At 38.9% G+C, this 20269-nt stretch overlaps 1 protein-coding gene across 2 annotated transcripts in view; it reads left to right on the top strand.

Annotated features, from left to right (window-relative positions):
* NCOA6 (nuclear receptor coactivator 6) overlaps positions 1-20269 on the top strand; it is a 44242-nt gene that overhangs the window by 3891 nt on the left and 20082 nt on the right. The window contains exons 2-11 of one of the 2 annotated variants that reach the window (XM_035123919.3): positions 6013-6124; positions 7113-7243; positions 8410-8546; positions 10481-10763; positions 11325-11480; positions 12486-12608; positions 14093-14221; positions 14622-15440; positions 17108-17254; positions 18276-19395. In XM_035123919.3, the coding sequence (XP_034979810.3) occupies positions 10529-10763; positions 11325-11480; positions 12486-12608; positions 14093-14221; positions 14622-15440; positions 17108-17254; positions 18276-19395 (2729 nt within the window). In that variant the 5' untranslated portion in view covers positions 6013-6124; positions 7113-7243; positions 8410-8546; positions 10481-10528. The remainder of the gene's footprint in view (positions 1-6012; positions 6125-7112; positions 7244-8409; positions 8547-10480; positions 10764-11324; positions 11481-12485; positions 12609-14092; positions 14222-14621; positions 15441-17107; positions 17255-18275; positions 19396-20269) is intronic. The other variant, XM_035123920.3, reaches the window with a different exon arrangement.

Genomic DNA, 20269 nt, shown 5'->3' with positions numbered 1-20269 from the left:
AGGGCAACAGAAATGCTAACAAGGCCTCCCACAGTGAAAACACCTCTTAGTTTGGTCTGTTTGGGACAAGTTGATCTTTCATGTATGTTGGCTCCATACCATTTAGGACTTTATATGTCAAAGAAAAGGCCTTCTTCAATGTATAGCCCACCTTTGTTTAGTCAAGGAATAAAGTAACAACACACTAATACTAGTAGGAGAACAAAAAGCCAATTGGCGAAAAGCTGGCTTTAAAAGTGATTGGTGCTGCTCCTTATGTTGCCTCTGTGGTCTGTTGGAAATTCCAAATCACTTTTTGCAATCAACTTTCTACCTTCTGTCCTTCCTTTTCTCTTGAGTCTGAAGGAGAACTTGTTTGTAAAATATGTGCCATCTGTATAGGTCACTCACAGATCTAGTTTGCATTCTTTAATACAAGATCTGAAGTGGTCCTGGTAGGGCCACTTCAGATATTAAAGTTTTCCTATAGGGAAGACATTAATGTTCATACTGCTCATTCAGGGGTGATTCCACATCCCCATATACCGTATATTCCGGCGTATAAGACCACTGGGAGTATAAGACGACCCCCAACTTTTCCAGTTAAAATATAGAGTGGGATATACTCACCATATAAGAAATACGACCCGGCGTATAAGACAACCCCTGACTTTTGAGAAGATTTTCCTGGGTTAAAAAGTAGTCTTATATGCAGGAATATACAGTATATTGTGTAGCTGTAATTGGGCCACACTTGCATGTTTAGAAAAAGTTGGTGTAGCATGTTTCAGTCTACCTGTTGAATGCTTGGATTTTTGTATACTAATTTGTGTAGAAAAATATGTCTGAAGCAGTTTGCAATAATTCCCCACTGTTATCCTAGAACAAAGAAATTTTAGACGCATAGTGGGATTACTTTCCCCCCCTCTCTAACCTTTTGCAGTCTTTGCCAAATCCTGGTTGCTGCTTTGCATATCTAAAGGATCTGTCCCTTTCACTTCTTGCATCTTTGACCAAACATTTGTTCACCCACATCTTATATTACAGCAGTTCCATCTTGCTACTCTTGCTCCAGATTTGCTTTGTGGTCTCTAGAAACAAATGCTACATGCACTGACTTCTTGTCTTTTGCTACACCAGGTTCAGTGTCCTGGTCCTTAGAGCTAAGGCTGTTCAGTTCCCAACCCCCACATTCTCATGTTCTGTACACTTACCTGTTATCAGGTGTCTTTCTTTCCTTTTCTTACTTTCCATGTGTCTGATCAAATTTCCCCTATGATGCAGCTTGTCCACCTGTGCCCTAAGTGGTCGGTGCAGGGTTACCAAATAGGCAGAGTAGGCACCAGGCTACGGGCCTCATGCCTTTTAGGGGCCCCATGACAATGGATCAAAATAAATTTGATTTGATCTTGAGAGAAAATTACAAAAATGTATTGGAGTTAATTTGTGAGCCCCCCACCCCGATTTTGAGTACCTAGGGGCCTCCACAGGGTTTAATCCAGCACTGTAAATGGTTTGTGACCTGGATACTTTTAAAATCTTCTCTTGAACAAATCCTGAATATTTTTATTTGTTGTATCCTTAAAATGAGCATCTAGTTAAGTAAATTAGCCTGAAGTTTAATGTACTTGTCTGGCACTGTGACATGTGTTACAATGGATGTCTTCAGATTTGGCAAGTGTCAACAATGGTAGACAAACATTGTGCATGTCAAAACTTGAGACAAACATCACTGAATATCAACACTTAATATACATTAATGTACTCCAAAAAATTGGGCAAAACAACTAGGGCCCTACAGGATTTAACCTCCTTCCCCAGGGCCTGTAAGACAGAGCTATTCCACCTAGCCTTCAATTTAAATTTAGCCTAATCTTTTATTCCCCTTCTCTTCCCTTCCCCTCCCCTTTTTATGAAGATTACCTGCTCTGGGACCCCACAGCTAACTCTCCCCTGACTTCGGTGGCCCAAGTAGGATTTCGCCACCTAATGTTTATTGGATGGGTTTTCCCCCAAATTGATTTTTGAACTTTGAATTTTATTGTTATTCATGCTTTTATACTATATTTTATGCTGTTTTTATGTTGTATCATAATTAAGTGTTTTAAATTTGTTGTTAGCCGCCCTGAACCCTGTTTCTGAACCGGGAAGGGCGGGGTATAAATATATTATTATTATTATTATTATTATTATTATTATTATTATTATTAGATTTTGGCTATTAGTTTAATTAATTAAAATTTACTTTAAACCTTTTAAATTACCGTATTTAAAATGCAACCCCCATACATAGACACATATAATCATAGAATTAGAGAGTTGGATGGGACTCTGAGAATCCTTTAGTACAGTGATGGGCAACCTTTTGAACTTGGTGTGTCAAAATTCGCCAAAAAACCGAGCATAACTTGGGTGGCGTGTCACTTCAAGAAAAAAACCATAATTTTGTGATATTTATAGTTTAAATAAAAAATGTATAATTGTAATATATAACTGTATTTAACAAACAAAAAACTAATTATTTAACCAAACCAAACCAAAAAAACCTTTTTTATCACAAAGTGCCCAGAGTTGTTGGGCTTTTTTGGGGGAGCTGCTGACCAAAGTTTTGGAGGGTTTTTTGGGGGGGTGCAAAAGTTGCTTTGCTTTTGGGGGGGATGCCCCAAAGCTGCTGCGCTTTTTTTGGGGGGGGGGAAGAGAACAGAAATAAATGACGAATAATACATTCGCTGGAACTAACACGCAGCACCGACAGTCTGCCAAAGCGCCAAAAAACCAGCACAGAATGGGTTAAAAAACGAACGCTGTTACACCCAATCATAGTCTGCCAAAGCGCCAGAAAAAAACAGCACAGAAAGGGTTAAAAACCAATATCTGGCTACCAGCAAGAACAAGAAAGGATTCGGGGTTTTAACAGCGGGTTTTAACAGCGGAGACAAGCTGTAGCGGAGACAAGCTCTAGCGGAGACAAGCTGTAAGAGGAGCCGGAGAACAAATAGGGGAAAAACAACAACAACAACAGCGCGAATGGGCCGATGGGGCGCGTGCCAGCAGTGAGGGCTCTGCGTGTCACGTCTGACACGTGTGTCATAGGTTCGCCATCACTGCTTTAGTACATGCAATTTGAAATCATCCTTGACCCTGCCGAGCTTTGAAAATGTGCTAGCAGTTTTACTGTTGCACCACTGTAGAAGTGTGACCAAGCAGTCCTGACTTACAGTGATGGGTATCTCAGTTATATTACTGGGTCATTCCATATCAAGATATCAAATTTTTGATGATTTTTTTTACTCCATGTAATCCAGTTTTCTTAAAATTTTGTACACTTATTGAACAATCAAAACTAAGTTTAAATCTAACATTTTATTTTTTTATCTCCTCCCATTTTTGAGTTATGAGGGTGATTTCATGTGTTGTTGTTCATTTGAGGTTGCATTTTCCCAATTTTAAGACCTGCTAAGGAATAGTAGATTATTATTATGTTTTGATATGTAAAACCACAGAATTCATAGAGGGTGTACTTTCTTTTCCTGTGACTCTATATCTGAGTTTCTAACACTGACAAGAATGGTGTTACAATTTCAATGCCCATTACTGTTTTCTCAGACTAATGAAACAATGTTTCATATTTACAAAGCAGAAAAGTAAAAAAATAAATCAGATGCAGTTACTGTATAACATTACTGTATTGACACTTTTAGCTGAACCTCAAGGAGACAGTTACAGGTAGGTAGCCGTGTTGGTCTGGCGTAGTCGAAACAAAATAAAAAATTTCCTTCCAGTAGCACCTTAGAGACCAACTAAGTTTGTCATTGGCATGAGCTTTCGTGTGCATGCACACTTCTTCAGAAGCTCATACCAATGATAAACTTAGTTGGTCTCTAAGGTGCTACTGGAAGGAATTTTTTTATTTTGTTTCAACTACACCAGACCAACACGGCTACCTACCTGTAACTAGAACTAGGTATCTGAAGAAGTGTGCATGCACACGAAAGCTCATACCAATGACAAACTTAGTTGGTCTCTAAGGTGCTACTGGAAGGAATTTTTTTATTTTCTCAAGAAGACCGTATTCTCTCACCTATATCTACCTGTTTTGGCAGGCAACACAGCTATATAGGCAAGTTTTATATATATATAAAAGGATGTCATATAGAGGAGGGAGAACGGTTGTTTTCTGCTGCTTCAGAGAAGCAGACATGGAGCAATGGCTCTATAAGAAAGAAAATTCCACCTAAACATTAGGAAGAACTTCCTGACAGTAAGAGCTGTTCAGCAGTGGAATCTGCTGCCAAGGAGTGTGGTGGAGTCTCCTTCTTTGGAGGCCTTTAAGCGGAGGCTTGACGGCCATATGCCAGGAATGCTTTGATGGTGTTTCCTGCTTGGCAGGGGGTTGGACTGGATGGCCCTTGTGGTCTCTTCCAAAACTATGATTCTAAGTTTTTAAGGATCTGCCAGTTCTAGTTAAGTATAAGCATGAAAGCATGCTATGTTGGTCCTAGCCCATGGTGTGAAGGCACATGTTGTAGCAGTTTTATGAAAGCTAAGCAGATCTAGATCTGGTAAACATTTGGAAGGGAGTTTGCCTAGAAATTCTATGCATGTTGCTTTGAGTTACATCATTTGTGTTCCTTATGACTTGATGGCTACATGCCAGATGTGGGGAACATATGGCTTTCCATATGTTGCTGAATGTAACTCACACCACCCCTGGTAATTGGCCATGTTTTCTAAGGTTGATGGGAGTTGAAGTTCAGCAATATCTGGAGGACCAGATACATACTGTTCTGTCTCTGCATGCCCATTAGAGTTAGGAAGTGATAGGAGGAGAAAGCTGCTCTGTTTGTTTCCTGTTTGTAGTTGCCAACTTAACATGTATGGGACATATTGGGTTGTTTTACTATCATGGAAAAAAGAGTCTTAGGGCACAGTTGGGAATTCATAAAGAGACAGAATGGTTGGAGGTTATTTTCTGTCACAGAGGTCCAAAGTACCCTAATAGGGTTTTTGTGTGTGTGTGAGAGAGAGACTGTTTATGTGAGCTTGGAGTTCTTTTGAAATGAAATCATATTGGACCCCCTTAGCAGATTGACACTGTCAAAATAAATGGTGGAGGTTGCCTGAACTTATAAGGTGCTATGTATCTCAGCTTAGGATCTCATAGGACCAGACACAATGATTCTGACAGTGGCCCAATTCCATCTGTAGTGACTTTGAGCTGGGCACAATGCCAGTCTGTCCACACCACCACTTTAATACAAAGGCATGGAATGCAAGAAGTTCTATACAGTATGTTTGTTAGGCCTTTCTAATAAAGGAAAGTTGGTAAACTGAACTGGGCTTTCCTGATAATAAATATAAGAGGAGGAGAATAATGTTTCTTGGAGAAGGGGTAGAGTTAGACATCTGTTGTGGACCATTTGGATTGAACTGAACATCTATGGGAAAACTTGGGCACCCCTTTTATTTTATTTTTGTAGTTGGCAGAAGTATTATAGTATGATATGCTTATGGCGCCAATGACCTGATATAAAATTATGTCAAGCTGCTTGTGTGTTTGTCTGGCCTTATATGGATCCAAAAAAGGGCAACCATATTAGATACCTTATTTTATACTTCACGTGTAATTTGGACATTTTACTCATTTTCTGAACAAATAGCTTGTAAAGGGTAGGTGCCATAGCTCAGCAATACATAGCATGCATTGCATGCGTAATATTCCAGATTCGGCCCCTTGCATCTCAGATACCAGGACTTGGAGAGCTGCTGCCTTTCAGAGGGTTACTTTCATAAGCAACAAAATAAAAAAAAAATCCTTCCAGTAGCACCTTAGAGACCAACTAAGTTTGTCATTGGTGTGAGCTTTCGTGTGCATGCACACATCTTCAGAAGTTCATACCAATGATAAACTTAGTTGGTCTCTAAGGTGCTACTGGAAGGAATTTTTTAATTTTGTTTTGACTACGTCAGACCAACACGGCTACCTACTTGTTTCATAAGCAACATTATACATGTGTGTGTTTTTCTTCTTAGGGTTAAACTCAAAGTGTGCTGAGACATGGTCATCTAAAATGCTTGTTAGGTTAAGATTAATGAATGCCATTTTAAACAACATATAATGAAGAGCCAATGAAAGTTCATCTTGGTAAGTAAAAAGGGAATAGAGATCTTTTGGTTTCATGTATTGCTAATCATATGTACTTTTCTTTATGCCTTACTTTATGTTCCATAGTTTTGGTGACCCTGTTGGTCTAGTTGTTGGAGTTCGAAACTTTATTATAAGAGGTGTTGAAGTACCCCATCACAATCAGTGACATTCTCTTTAGTATGGAGAAAATCTAGGGTCTGTTGGTTGGTATGGCCAGTGAGCATATTAGTTGTGGTAAGGCTTACAGTCATGCCCTTGTTACTTCTGCGACATGTGAGAGGGTTTGTTTGAAAATTCCCCATATGCCAAGCTGTCAGGTGTATTTTAGGAAAGTACTTTTTAGAAACTTTATAGGGAAAGACACTAGAAGAGAATTATGGGTAGGGAAATCTAGCTCCTCTATTGCTTCTCCACTCTAAAACTAAAATGGTTTTACTTTCTTTAAACAAATGTTAGGCATTGTTTTATATATTGGAATTTAATGAGTAGATAGCACATGAACATAGTGTGGGATTCAAAAAAAGTTGTTGAGCTTTTTTTGGGAGGGCAAGGTTGTTGAACTGTTTCTGAGGAAAATCGGAAAAAACAACTCTGCCAATTTCCGCCCGGACACTGCAATATTCCAGATATGTCAACCCTAGGTTTTGCAAACATCTTGTCTGTGCAAGCATTGCCAGATGGAATGCTTACTTCTGGGGGCTTACCCGCTCCAGCCAAGCTTGGGCTACGGAGGAGAGGGGAAAAGCCCCATTGTGCAAGCAGGCGTGAATCCCCCCCCCCCATGGATTCAAATCAAACTTTCACAGGTCTAAATTCAATGCTTTCCACAATTCTCTTGTTTGTTCACCAGTTGCTAGAGTGTGATAGCATAGCAAACAGCTGAAAGGAGATGTGGTTTGCTGATGTCTTTTCTTTTCTTTCTTTTAAGAAAGAGAGGCTTGTGGAGAGTTAATTATTTTCCCCTTCTTCTTGAAATTTTTTTTAGGTTTATTGTTATCTAGGAAGGGCAACAGGACCTCATCCAGAATCTAATCCAGATCGGCACCATGTTGTATGATTTTGTGGATAACATGATCGTCATTCAACTTAAGATAATTGTGGAGTTATGACTAACAGGTATCCAACCTCTTAGAAAAACAAGTATTAGAATGTTAGCAAGCCATTGATGTCTGTAGTGTGAGCTTTTGCTATGCAGATATAGCAGAGAATAATGCAGATCACCTATGTACAAATAAAATTATTCACTAATGAAATGGTTTTAGTATTTCAGAAATTATCAAATGCCAGTTGCAGATTGTCAGATGTTCAGAATTTAATAGAACGCAGCCTAATCCAGTCATGTTAATTTGCAAATAAGTCTTATTTAGCTAAGTATAACTTACTGATGTACCGGTATGTGTGTATAGGATAAAACCTTATAAAATAATTATAATATTTAATAAAGAAACATTAAGCATATATGCCCCATTGAACTCAGTGGAACTAACTTGTAAATAGTCATGCATAGGCTCATGTTCTAAATGAGCTATAAAGTCATCAGCATAAAGGAGCAAAAATTCAACCTTAATGTTGTGTGTTCAGTATGTGTGAGTGGCCTCAGATTTTTAAAATTCCTATGCTGCATAAATACATGTATACCAATTTTATATATCATTTGCCAAGTCTTATCTCAGTATGGGTGGAGAGACTACTTTATTATCAGAATATGATTTTGGTTACCTGTATGTATGTATGTATTTAATAGATTTCTAGAACCCCTTCTGTAAACTTCTGCCTCTGCAAACTCTCCCTGGCTTAGGGGAATAAAACATGACATGCTGACCTCCTTCTCAGCGCAGCTCAAACAAACAAACATTTATTTTATTTGTTTTTTAACATTCTAAAATTATTTGTAACTATGTTTCTTAATAACTAAGTTAACATTAAATAATACAGATGTATGTTAGCCCTATGGTTAATCCGAAAATATGCCTCTACCATATACGCAAATTTAATGGAGACTTTCCTGTGTAAATGAAGAACTTTTTAAAAATCACTTCTCTCATTTTACACTCAACCTATCAAATATAGGGTTGTATCCAACTAAATCAATGAATGGATATCCTTTTTTTAAAAAAAGATGGTTTTACTTTTTATCGTTGATAAAAAATATTTAAAGGATTATGTTGACTTTCGGTGAAACACTTAGGAACTAATATAATGATGTCCATGCTTGATTTGGTTCAGAGCAAAAACAACAACAACCCCACCCCTTAATTAATTTTAACTGGATACATCTGCAGATTTGTCACAGCTGAAGTTTTCAGAGGATTGGACTCCCACTGTCTGCTAAAGCAGACCAGCAACCTGAATCCTCCTATGGCTCAGTTTTTCCGGGTCAGCTTAAATTGTCATGCAGCTTCTGATACAGGATCTCCAGGTAAGCTACTTTTTTATTAGCAATATGTATTAATATGTGATAAATGAAAACATTAGTTTCTTTGGATTGACTTTATATCCGCTAAGGCCTTTCTAAATAGGTGCCTTCTCTGGGGAGGAAAACCTGTTCCTTTAGTACTATATCAGTAAATGCACAGCATCTGAAGAAAGTAGAAAAGCTTTGGTATGTATGCCAGCGATGTCATGGGTACCATCCCGTAGATACTGAGGTCACTGCTTTCCCTAATAGTTGTATTATTGTACCGGTATAATAATTGTACAGTAAAGGTAAAGGGACCCCTGACTATTAGGTCCAGTCGTGACCAACTCTGGGGTTGCGGCGCTTATCTCGCTCCATTGGCCGAGGGAGCCGGCGTACAGCTTCCAGGTCAAGCCGCTTCTGGCAAACCAGAGCGGCACATGGAAACGCCGTTTACCTTCCCGCTGGAGTGGTACCTATTTATCTACTTGCACTTTGACGTGCTTTTGAACTGCTAGGTGGGCAGAAGCCGGGACCGAACAACCGGAGCTCACCTTGTCGCGGGGATTCGAACCACCGACCTTCTGATCGGCAAGCCCTAGGCCAGGCATGTCAAACATGCGGCCCTCCAGATGTTTTGGCCTACAACTCCCATGATCCCTAGCTAGCAGGACCAGTGGTTGGGGAAGATGGGAATTGTAGTCCAAAACATCTGGAGGGCCGCATGTTTGACATGCCTGCCCTAGGCTCTGTACAGTAGTTGCTCAGTATTGTTTAGCTGTATAGTAGTTGTTTTTATTGTGGTGAAAATAGAGGTTTCTCAGCAATTGCATTTGGCAGCCCCATTGCTAGGGAGCAGTGATTCACAGCAGCTGTAGGAGCGCCAGACAATGTGCCAGTGACTACTGGCTAAAGCTGTGTAACTCCCTGCCCGTTGACATTAGGCACCTTTGCTGTATTCTTTTTGGTGCCTGTTTAAAACATTTCTGTTTAGGCAAGCCTATCCTTACATGTAGAAGTTATGTGTGTTTTATCTTTTATTTTTTAGGAAGTGTTGATTTTAATTAAACTGTTGAAAGATTTTATATACTCAGTTGTAACTGTTTTTAATGGATTTTTTAAAAATGTTTTATTTCATATTTTTGAAAACCGCTTAGAGTTTTTTGTTTTTGTTTTTACAATCAAGCAGTATATAAATGCCAAATACACTTAATTTTTTAATATATTTATTTAGTTCATTCGTTAGTTATTGCATTTTCATCTGACCTTAATCTCCAAGGAGTTCAAGGTGGCATACATGATTCTCTCCTTCCTCTTTTAATCCCCACAACAGCCCTGTGACATAGGGTAGGCTGAGAGGCAGTGACTGGCCCAAGATCACCCAGCGAACTTTATAACTGAGTGGGGATTTGAACCCTGGTCTTCCAGGTACTAGACCAAAACTACACTCTAACTGGATAAACTATCATGCATTTCATAATTCTTTTCTAAAAGAAAAATGGGGAGTGACTTTGCTAAAAGAACCACAGGCGATACCCTTGTGGTTTCATTCTGATGGGGCTTTTTTAGAATTTTAGAATTATTAAAAATAAGAAGACAAATCCTGTATCAGTCCCTCCATAGTATGCTTTCCCACCACCATTAAAATTGCTAAATAATTTCCTTTCCTTGGGGGGCAGAGTGATGAAATGGGTTTTGAGAAAGTCATTGGGACTCTCACAGACTCCTTTGAGAGAATTTTGAGGTGGTGATTTTGATTATTATTATTTTAGGGGGTGGGGGGTTCATTTCAGCCTCAGTTTGTATGTAAGCACCTTATGAACATAATACGTTTTGAGATCTAAACAAGGTAAGAACAAAATAGAAACAGTTTTAACAATAAGCTGTGCTTGTATAGATGTAAAATTGTGAATGTATATATAAACAATATATTTTAAACTTTTTTTCTTTTATAGGTTTGTCTTAATACCTGATTAACTTCCACTGCACCAAATTACATAGTCATGGTTTGGGGTGATATGCCTAAATTAAAAGATAACCACACTTCATCGTGTTCTTCAACCATGGAAGACCTGGATGTGGATCTTGACTCTGGACTAGAGGAAGATGATATTAAACATGAGAGCCCTTGTGAAGATTCCACAATCTTTGTAGCTTTTAAAGGCAATCTTGATGATGATGACTTCAAACAGAAATTGGACATAATTTTGAACAATGTTCCTGGCCTTTTACACCTGGGTATTTCACTCTTTTGTATTTTTTAAATGAAAGATCGCTTAATTGACTTTTAAATATTAGATTTAGACATGTAAGATTGCAATGCATTTATTTAAAGTTAAATTGCTCTAGAATATTGCAGACTTTTTACTAGTTATTTTTAGTGAAAAAATATATATCCCACTCTTCTTCCTGAAGTGTACAGTGTACAGTGGTACCTCGGGTTACAAATGCTTCAGGTTACAGACTCAGCTAACCCAGAAATAGTACCTCAAGTTAAGAACTTTGCTTCAGGATGAGAACAGAAATTGTGTTCCGGCGGTGCGGCGGCAGCAGGAGGCCCCATTAGCTAAAGTGGTGCTTCAGGTTAAAAACAGTTTCAGGTTAAGAACAGACCTCTGGAACGAATTAAGTTCTTAACCAGAGGTACCACTGTACATTTGAATTGCTAGTTGAAATGTCTTGTGTGAAGTAGCTCAGAGTTACTATTACATATTGATATCAGTTATTGTACTTGAGTAACCATGTACATTCTCTGTAGTAGTTCAACAAGTTTGTCTTCTTTTTTCTCCTTTTAACAAGAATCTGAAAAGTTAAAACTGAAGAAGGTGGAACCCTGGAACAGTGTACGTGTCACTTTCAATATTCCTCGTGAAGCAGCTGAGCGACTACGATTGCTGGCTCAGAATAACAACCAACAACTTAGAGACTTGGGAATTCTCTCAGTTCAAATTGAAGGTAGCTGAAAATAATTTTGCAGTTGTTCCTGAACTGTATAGTATACTTAAGAAACACAGTGTTTGAAAAGTAAATATTTCCATTAGCTTTTTGAGTACTAAATAATAGGATACTGTACCTCACTGGCATCCTGATATTCTGCCTCAGGGATAAATTACATGTTACACTTTCGTATGTGTAATGTGTGTACCCTTCTCCCAGCTGTTTCATTTAGCAGTACATGCCTCGTGAATTCTGGCCATCAAATAGCCAGCTTCCGTGCCCCTGCTCCATGTCATCTGTGGTTGCTAGAGAGAGTGGGTAAAACCAGCTATATAATAACCAGAATTCACATGATAAATGGCATTAAATGATGGCAGCCTCTGACTTTTTACATACTGCTTCTAATTTTCACATGCGCTTGAAAATGCTAGTCTGGCAGATCCAAATTATTATTGCTTATGTTTTGCATATTTCCCCACTGCTTCATTGATAAGAATGATAAGATGAAGCTGTACTTGAATAACAGCTGCTTTGCTCTGGTAATATAAGAATATTTCTGCTTTCTAGCTGTCTCATTCATGGCTGCAAGGAAAGAATATCCTTGCAGAGAAGAAATACATGCATGGATTGTTTTCTCCATTTAAAATGAATAGGAAATCTCAACATACATATCATAGCATCTACATCCACAAAAAATTGCTGGATTGGAGCAACTAGAATAAACAACCTTATTTGTTTGTTTTAAATTCATTAAATTTTTATCCAACACTTCTTCCCAAAGGAGCCCAGGGTGGCAGATGAACTCTCAATATTAATATTTCAAGTTACTTTTTAAGGAAAGCCAAGAAGTGTGCAAGCTCTATTACCTCTTATTTGTTTGTTTTAAATGCATGTTGTTGACCTGAATCCAGTACAGTATACCACTTTTCAACAGCCCTTTTTAAATGCTACTTTGTAGTTTCCTGCCCTGCCATATTGAAGCAATATTTATGTTCTGACTTGAATGTTAATGATTGCTTTCAGGTGAAGGTGCCATCAATTTGTCATTGGCTCAAAACCGAGGCCAAGATGTGAGGATTAATGGGCCTATTCGACAAAACAACTCAGTACGAATGGAGACAGGCTTTCCCATACCAGGAAACCAAGGCAAGTTCAGCTTTTTAAAAGTTAGTGATACGTTACTTTGTGAAATATGCAACTGTTCTTTCATACAACTCCAAATACTTTTCACTTCTTGATTTTTCATGTTTTTGGCATGATTGTTTGGGGGTTTTTTTTGAAACATTTATAGACTGCTAAAAATTTTTTGCTATGTGCAAATTTTCTTACTATAACTTAAGTATAGAAGAATGGTTTTTTTAAGCCTGTTTTAATGTTTTATCCTCTAAGAGAGGCTTCCTCAACCTTGACCCTCCAGATGTTTTGAGATCACAATTCCCATCACTGACCACTGGTTCTGCTAGCTAGGGATCATGGGAGTTGTAGGCCAAAAACATCGGGAGGGCCGAGGTTGAGGAAGCCTGGTCTAAGATCCTACATGGCAGATTTTCCAAAGTTCCCTTCAAGGATAGATGCTGTTCTTATAACCATTCAGAGATAATATATAATTTAACTTCTAATGAGGAAGTTTTGTAATCAGTGTTTAGAAGCCTGTGTAACTGTCTTTCTTGAGGGTCCTGATTTTTATTTAAAAACAGGAATGTTTTAAAATAGGGAAAGAGAATGTCCCATTGCTTGAGAAGAAATCTTTTTGCACAATGTCAGATTTCACCCATTGGACTCAGTTAAAAAGTAAATGAATTGGCTTTGTTTTGCCACTGATAATAGTGATAATGACAAACACAAAAAGAAAGCTGAATAATACAGTATGTAAAATTCAATAGAAAAATTAGAGTCAGGAAGACAAAGCAGATAATATAGACAAAGAAACACTTCTTAGGAGAATTTTTTTATGATACTAACTTAATAAGTCATGAAGAGAACTGGAAGACAGAGGGTCAGTACCCGTGGATTTGTTGCTGTTTTTGGTTTGGTTCTTAAATTGCTTATTGGTGTTCTGGAACAAGGTTGGCCATGCTCCCTTTTTAGAGAACAGTGAAGGTCATACATATCTTAGCATATGTATTTGATACTCTTATTTGTAATGTGTTCCTGTTTCTATGATCTAGCATTCATATACATATCATTACATTTCTATCTCGCCCTTCCAAGGAGTTCAGTGTGGCATACATTGTTCCCCCACTCCCATATTATTCTCAAAACAACCCTTTGAGAAATTGATTGGCCCAAGGTTACCTTTCAAGCTACATGGCAGCATAGGGATTTGAACACTGGTCTCCCAGCTTCTGTTCCAAGCCTCTGGCCAATACAACACACTAGATATCTACAGTATGGTTTCCTTTAGCAATTCACTCTCCTTTATTGATCCACATGGGAGTGGCTTTTGCCACAGAGACAACAGTTTGGTTAGAATTTCTGCTTTCTTGTATATATTTTCAAAAATCAAATAAATATGCCGAACAAAAACAACTTCAAAATTTCAGTGCAGGATTTGAAGCTTTTCTCATTCTGTGCAATGCTGTACTTCGATTTGCATCTTTGCACAATGAAAAATATGGTTATGTTTCTAGGGTTAATAAGAATAAACAATCCTGCAACTGTGATGATGCAGCAAAGTGGGAATGTATCATCATCTATGTTGACAAGTGCAGCTAACACAGAGTTGCAACCTAGAACACCTCGTCCAACATCTCAGTCAGGTAATCAGCTTAGATCTTACTTGGATAAATATATCTGGAGAAATGTGAATTTGTTTTTTATTTCCCATAGTTTCTGCTTATTAATCTGGAAACACATTCTAAAATATTTACCCAAGCTCTTAACTACTGTAGTTCTGTGCATGGAATGAGCTGCATTTTTTAAATATTCAAATATTATTGCGGATTTCATTGTTGTTGCCTAGTCCTCATCTCTCCCAAAATGATTTTCACAAAAATATGTGAAGTGTGGTAAAAAATTATTGAGAAATATCCTGAGCTCTGTGTGTGTGTGTGTGTGCGCGTATGCTTGTGAGGAACAGAAAGAGAATGATTGTTCCTCTGAATATTACTACACTAACTACAGACAATGTTTCTGTTTCTTTTCCATTTCTTTTTATAGATTCAGTGGATCCACTTTTGTCAGGGCTAGCTATCCAACAGCAAAATCATCCATCTGGATCTGTAGTGCCTCAGCTCCATTCAGTACAGCCAGTTTCTGTTAATAGGCAAATAAACCCAGCCAACTTCCAACAGATGCAGCCACAGCAACAATTGCAGCCACGCCCTCCTCAACAGCACCAGCAACCACAACAGGGTATTCGTCCTTCGTTCACAACCCCAACTCAGGTTCCAGTTTCTCCTGGTTGGAACCAGGTGCCTTCTGGAATAGTTCAGCCTCCTCCATCGCAAGGCACAATGGGCACATTGACAGTTAACCAGGGCTGGAAAAAGGGCCCTTTGCCTGGACAAATGCAGCAGCAGCAACTCCAAGTCAGACCATCTTTGGCAACGGTACAAACACCCTCCCATCCTCCACCCCCATACCCTTTTGGAAGCCAACAAGCTTCTCAGGCACACACAAACTTTCCTCAGATGAACAACTCTGGCCAATTTACTGCTCCTCAGATGAAGAATCTTCAGGGAGGGCCTTCACGGGTCCCTACACCACTACAACAACCCCACCTGACCAACAAATCTCCTGCCTCCTCTCCCTCCTCTTTTCAGCAAGGATCTCCTGCATCCTCCCCAACAGTTAACCAAGCACAGCAACAGATGGGACCAAGGCCTCCCCAGAATAATTCTCTCCCCCAGGGGTTCCAACAGCCTATTAATTCTCCTAGCCGTAATCCTATGGTACAGCAGGGGAATGTACCTCCAAACTTCATGGTAATGCAACAGCAAAACCAGGGTCCACAGGGCTTACATCCTGGGCTAGGAGGTAAGTAATCATTTTATTGCAAAATATTTCTTCCTAGGCTTCATAGAAAATTAATAAGTTACCTATGAACACTGAATTAATATGCAACACCATGTGAATTTCCTGTTGATGTTTTAAAGAATTGAACTGTTGAATAATGTTTGCCATTGTTTTTCCTGGACATGTTGCACATGTTTATATATTTTGTATGTTGCCTTGCTATTACTATAAAAGTTGGAAGAAATATCACCTTGCCCAAACCAGTGCTTTGAGACAAAATACTGTAAATCTCTATTCCTTTCCTAACAGGCCATGTTTTGCTTGAAATCTTCCAAGGGAGGAGATACCTCAACATTCTTAAGCCAATTGTACAGTGCTCAAATAATTTTATAAATGGGAACTTTCCCTGACAGTTTGATTTTAAATTATTGCTCATGTGGATACATGAGCAATAATTTAAAATCAAACTGTCAGGGAAAGTTCCTATTTATAAAATCAATCAATAAACAATTAGTAGAAGAGTTTGATTTTCATTTCTGGGTTTAATAAGCTGAGATATGTAGCCTTTTGGCTGTGTATGCAGCTGCTTTACTCCTCCCTTCATTCTGAGAGCAAACCAGGAGTTTTTTGTTAACTAGTTTTCTGTTTCAAATGAACAAGCCAGGATATTCAGCCCTGGGCTTAATTTTATCCTAGCTTGTTCCTTATCCTAGCTTGTTCCTTATCCTAGCTTGTTCTGAAGTTGTTAACCATAATTTCCCAATTTGGACAAAATGGAAAACTAGTCTGTTAAAGTCTTCCTGGTTTATTTTCTTGCTCATGCCTAAGGCTGCACGTGTAGTTAAAAAGCTTGTTATTAAGCAGTGATATGTTTGTCCAAACATGGTTATTCTTTCTATGATAGTGAAATATCATTTCTAATCTTTTTTTGTCTAGGTTGGGCAAACAAGCCTCTCATGACTTGACATACTCATTGAGTCCATAGTCAGTTTATTTATACATCACAATTTTCACAGATTTGTGCTTAGAGTGGTTTGCCGAAAATCAGTCGGAATACAATAATACAATAACGACAATATATAACTAAAATTACAATGTTCCTATTGTGTTTCAGCAGTTAATTTATTAAAAATTATCAAATTAAATTAAATTAGCACAAACTTTACTAATAGACTAAATAATATTCCGTAGTATCTCTAAAGCTAATACAGTCATACCTCATGTTGTGTCCGCTTCAGGCTACGTCTTTTCAAGTTGCGTCCCGCGGCAGCCTGGAAGTACCAGAACGGTATTTAGCAGAAGCACTAAATCGCATGCTTCTGGAAGTGAACGCTTCGAGTTGTGGGCGTGCCTCCGGGTCGGATTACGTCTGCAACTCGAGGTTTCACTGTAACAGTAGTAACTATTAACACCCTTATCCAAAAAAACACACCTTTGCATACATAGAGTCAAAAGACAAGACCACCCACTCCATTTCTTCTGGCTGCTGCTCACTTATTAAGGCTGCTGGGGCTGGAGGGTGGAACATAGCTAGTAGAAGCAAAAATCCCCTGATGGCAAACAGCCCCCCCCCCATTTTTCCTGCTTTATTATCATCTTAACTTCCATCTGACTGTATCATGATAATAATATATTAATCAATATTACTATGGAATGCAATTAATAAACAAAGTTATTTTTCTGTCCAGGAATGCCCAAGCGTCTCCCACCTGGCTTTCCTGCAGGACAGGCAAATCAGAACTTCATGCAAAGTCAGGTGCCTTCTACAGCACCAGGGACACCTGCAAATAGTGGAACACCCCAATTGCAAACAAGTCAGAGCGTGCAGCACACAGGTCTGGTAGCTGAATTTTAATATATTATTGGTCTGCTTTTCTCATTTATGGAGTAGTGGTTTAGGACTGCTTCTGCTAGTACAAGGTGACACACTCAGTTTTTGCCAATGTTGTTGTTTAGTCGTTTAGTCGTGTCCGACTCTTCGTGACCCCATGGACCATAGCACGCCAGGCACTCCTGTCTTCCACTGCCTCCCGTAGTTTGGTCAAACTCATGTTCGTAGCTTCGAGTAATTTTAGCACTTTATGCCATATCCAATCTTGAGTGGCCCTTAACCTTCAAGGGAAATTTTTTGGGAGTGGTAGTGGGGAGCGTAGGAGGGATTGGTGAAAATCAGGTGCCTTACCTTGTGCAAGCACAAAGCCATCATTAGATACAATCCACATTACTTGGCAAATAATGTTGTATTTTCAATAGTAGTAATTTTTGTATGTGTAGAAACGTGACTGCTGTGTTAAATGACACAGAACTGTCAACTTCAAAAGTTAAGTTTATCTGAATTTAGTGCCATTTTGAAAAATTGCCTCCTTCTATTTACTGTTATGGAGACAGTAAACAGCTGCTTAGGTAAGGTAGGTGCAATAGAGGCCTTGGGAAACACTGGGAAGACCAATTAGAACCTTTCACCCTTTTGTAAAAAAGATTTTGTTCGTAGACAATGCCCTGGAAACATTATAAAACCCTATTTGCCTTTCAGTAAAAGATTCTAAATATGACTGTTGAATAATATATTATGGTGTTAACTTCTATTTGCTTTGAAAATATTCCACCACTGATCTGTTACCTCTTTCTTTTGCACGTTCTGATCATGTATTATTGGCAGAAATGTTAGAGAATAATTATTAGGATTTCCAACATTCACAATTACTTTCAGACCATGTTTCAAATATAGGAATTTTGATAGTACAGTATTGTAAATGTTAAACACAGAGAAATTTTTCTAGACTAGTTTATTAATTTACATGCTCTTATACCAATTCAGTTTACAATTGTCTAACCTGAACTATTAAAATTTTTAAGGTGGTCAAGGAAATGGTCCTCCTCAGAATCAGATGCAAGTTCAACATGGCCCATCAAATATGATGCAGACCAACTTAATGGGTCTTCATGGAAATATGAGCAACCAGCAGACAGGTACCAGTGGAGTTCCACAAGTTAATATGGGCAGCATGCAGGGACAACCTCCACAAGGACCACAATCTCAGCTAATGGGGATGCACCAACAAATAGTGTCCTCCCAAGGACAGATGGTGAACATTCAGCCTCAGGGATCTCTAAATCCTCAAAACCAGATGATACTTTCTCGAGCTCAGCTCATGCCACAGGGCCAGATGATGGTAGCATCTCAGAACCAAAATCTTGGTCCATCACAACAAAGGATGACACCACCCAAGCAGATGATTCCCCAGCAAGGCCAACAGATGATGGCTGCACATAATCAGATGATGGGACCGCAAGGCCAGGTGTTGCTGCAGCAAAATTCAATGATGGAGCAGATGATGACCAATCAGATGCAAGGAAATAAACAGCCGTTCGGTGCTCAAAGCCAGTCCAATGTTATGACGGGGCCAGCTCAAATAATGAGAGGACCAACCCCCAATATGCAGGGAAACATGGTGCAATTCACAGGACAGATGATGGCCCAGCAAGGCCCTGTGAACAGCAATCCTTCTCAGGTTATGGGGATTCAAGGACAAGTTCTGAGACCCACAGGAACTAACCCTCACATGTCTCAGCAACTGGGTGATACCACCACTACTACAAACAGTGATGTGAACTTGACACAAATGCTACCTGATGTTTCTATGCAACAAGGAAACATGGTGCCTCCCCACTTGCAAGGGATGCAGGGAAACAACAATACACCAGGGAGCCATTTTGCTGGGCATGGGATGCCTTTTAGTACTCCTTTTAGTGGAGCTCAAAATGGGAATCAGATTTCCTGTGGACAAAACCCAGGTTTTCCTGTCAACAAGGATGTCACAATAACAAGCCCTTTGTTGGTAAACTTGCTGCAAAGTGATATATCTGCAGGACATTTTGGTGTGAACAGCAAACCGAACAATCAGAATGCCAATAAACCCAAGAAGAAGAAACCTCCAAGGAAGAAGAAAAATAATCAGCAAGTAGAACAAATTAAGTAGGTTTAACATTTTTGTTTCCTACACAACTGAACCAAGTTTGTTTCTCTTTCAATTGAACATAAGGTTTGCATTTGCTAGCAGTTCTTTTAAGAAATATTTTTAATTCACAAAGCAATGCCAGTTTTTCAATTTACACCTCCATCCCATGCAGAAATAAAGAGAAGATAATTAAAGAAGTAACTTTACCAACAATTCATTCTGTGTTTGTGTTAGTTGTTAAGTTAGAACCCCAAGTGTTGTCACTCTTCAGGTGAAAACTCTTTTTTAAAAAATAGGGCTGATGTAGAAGTAACTCAGAAAAGCAGCATCAGAAAGAAACCTCAGTGACAAGTTTTTAGTTGAATTATAGGCTCAATAAATGATTGGAGAGCACTTTCAGAGATGCTACTACATAGTGTGCTTGTCACTGCTGAGGTTTTCAGTGCAGTCTACAGAATGCTGAGAAATCAGGGCTAGCTATAGAACATTGCTGCCAAAATGCCCCAGACACAATTAGATCACAGCCAGCTAGTACTCTCTCTTAACTTTGCTCCCACTCCTCTCTCCTTAAGTACACATACCAACTCTCCTTTCCCCATCACTTACCATGGTGTTTCACACCATTTTTGCAGGCCAGAAAATATGTTTGTATTGATAAATAGTATACTATTTCCTTGTCTATTTGACCTGGGGGGAAATTGCCAGACCGAGCCACATGAAAGCCACAGTGCTAATGGGAAGGAGGCATTGAGCCTTGCCTACCACTTGATGACACTTGCTGGATCATTGATGGGACAAATGACTGTTGTCCTGTTACTACAATAAGTAGAGCTATATAAAAACAAAGTGTCTAGATTGTAACACAAATAATAAAACCTCATGTTCACAATT

This window comes from Zootoca vivipara, chromosome 7, assembly GCF_965207765.1.
Source record: "Zootoca vivipara chromosome 7, rZooViv2.hap1.1, whole genome shotgun sequence".
Classification (NCBI taxonomy): Eukaryota; Metazoa; Chordata; class Lepidosauria; order Squamata; family Lacertidae; genus Zootoca; species Zootoca vivipara.
This window is presented reverse-complemented; position numbering and strand designations above follow the sequence as displayed.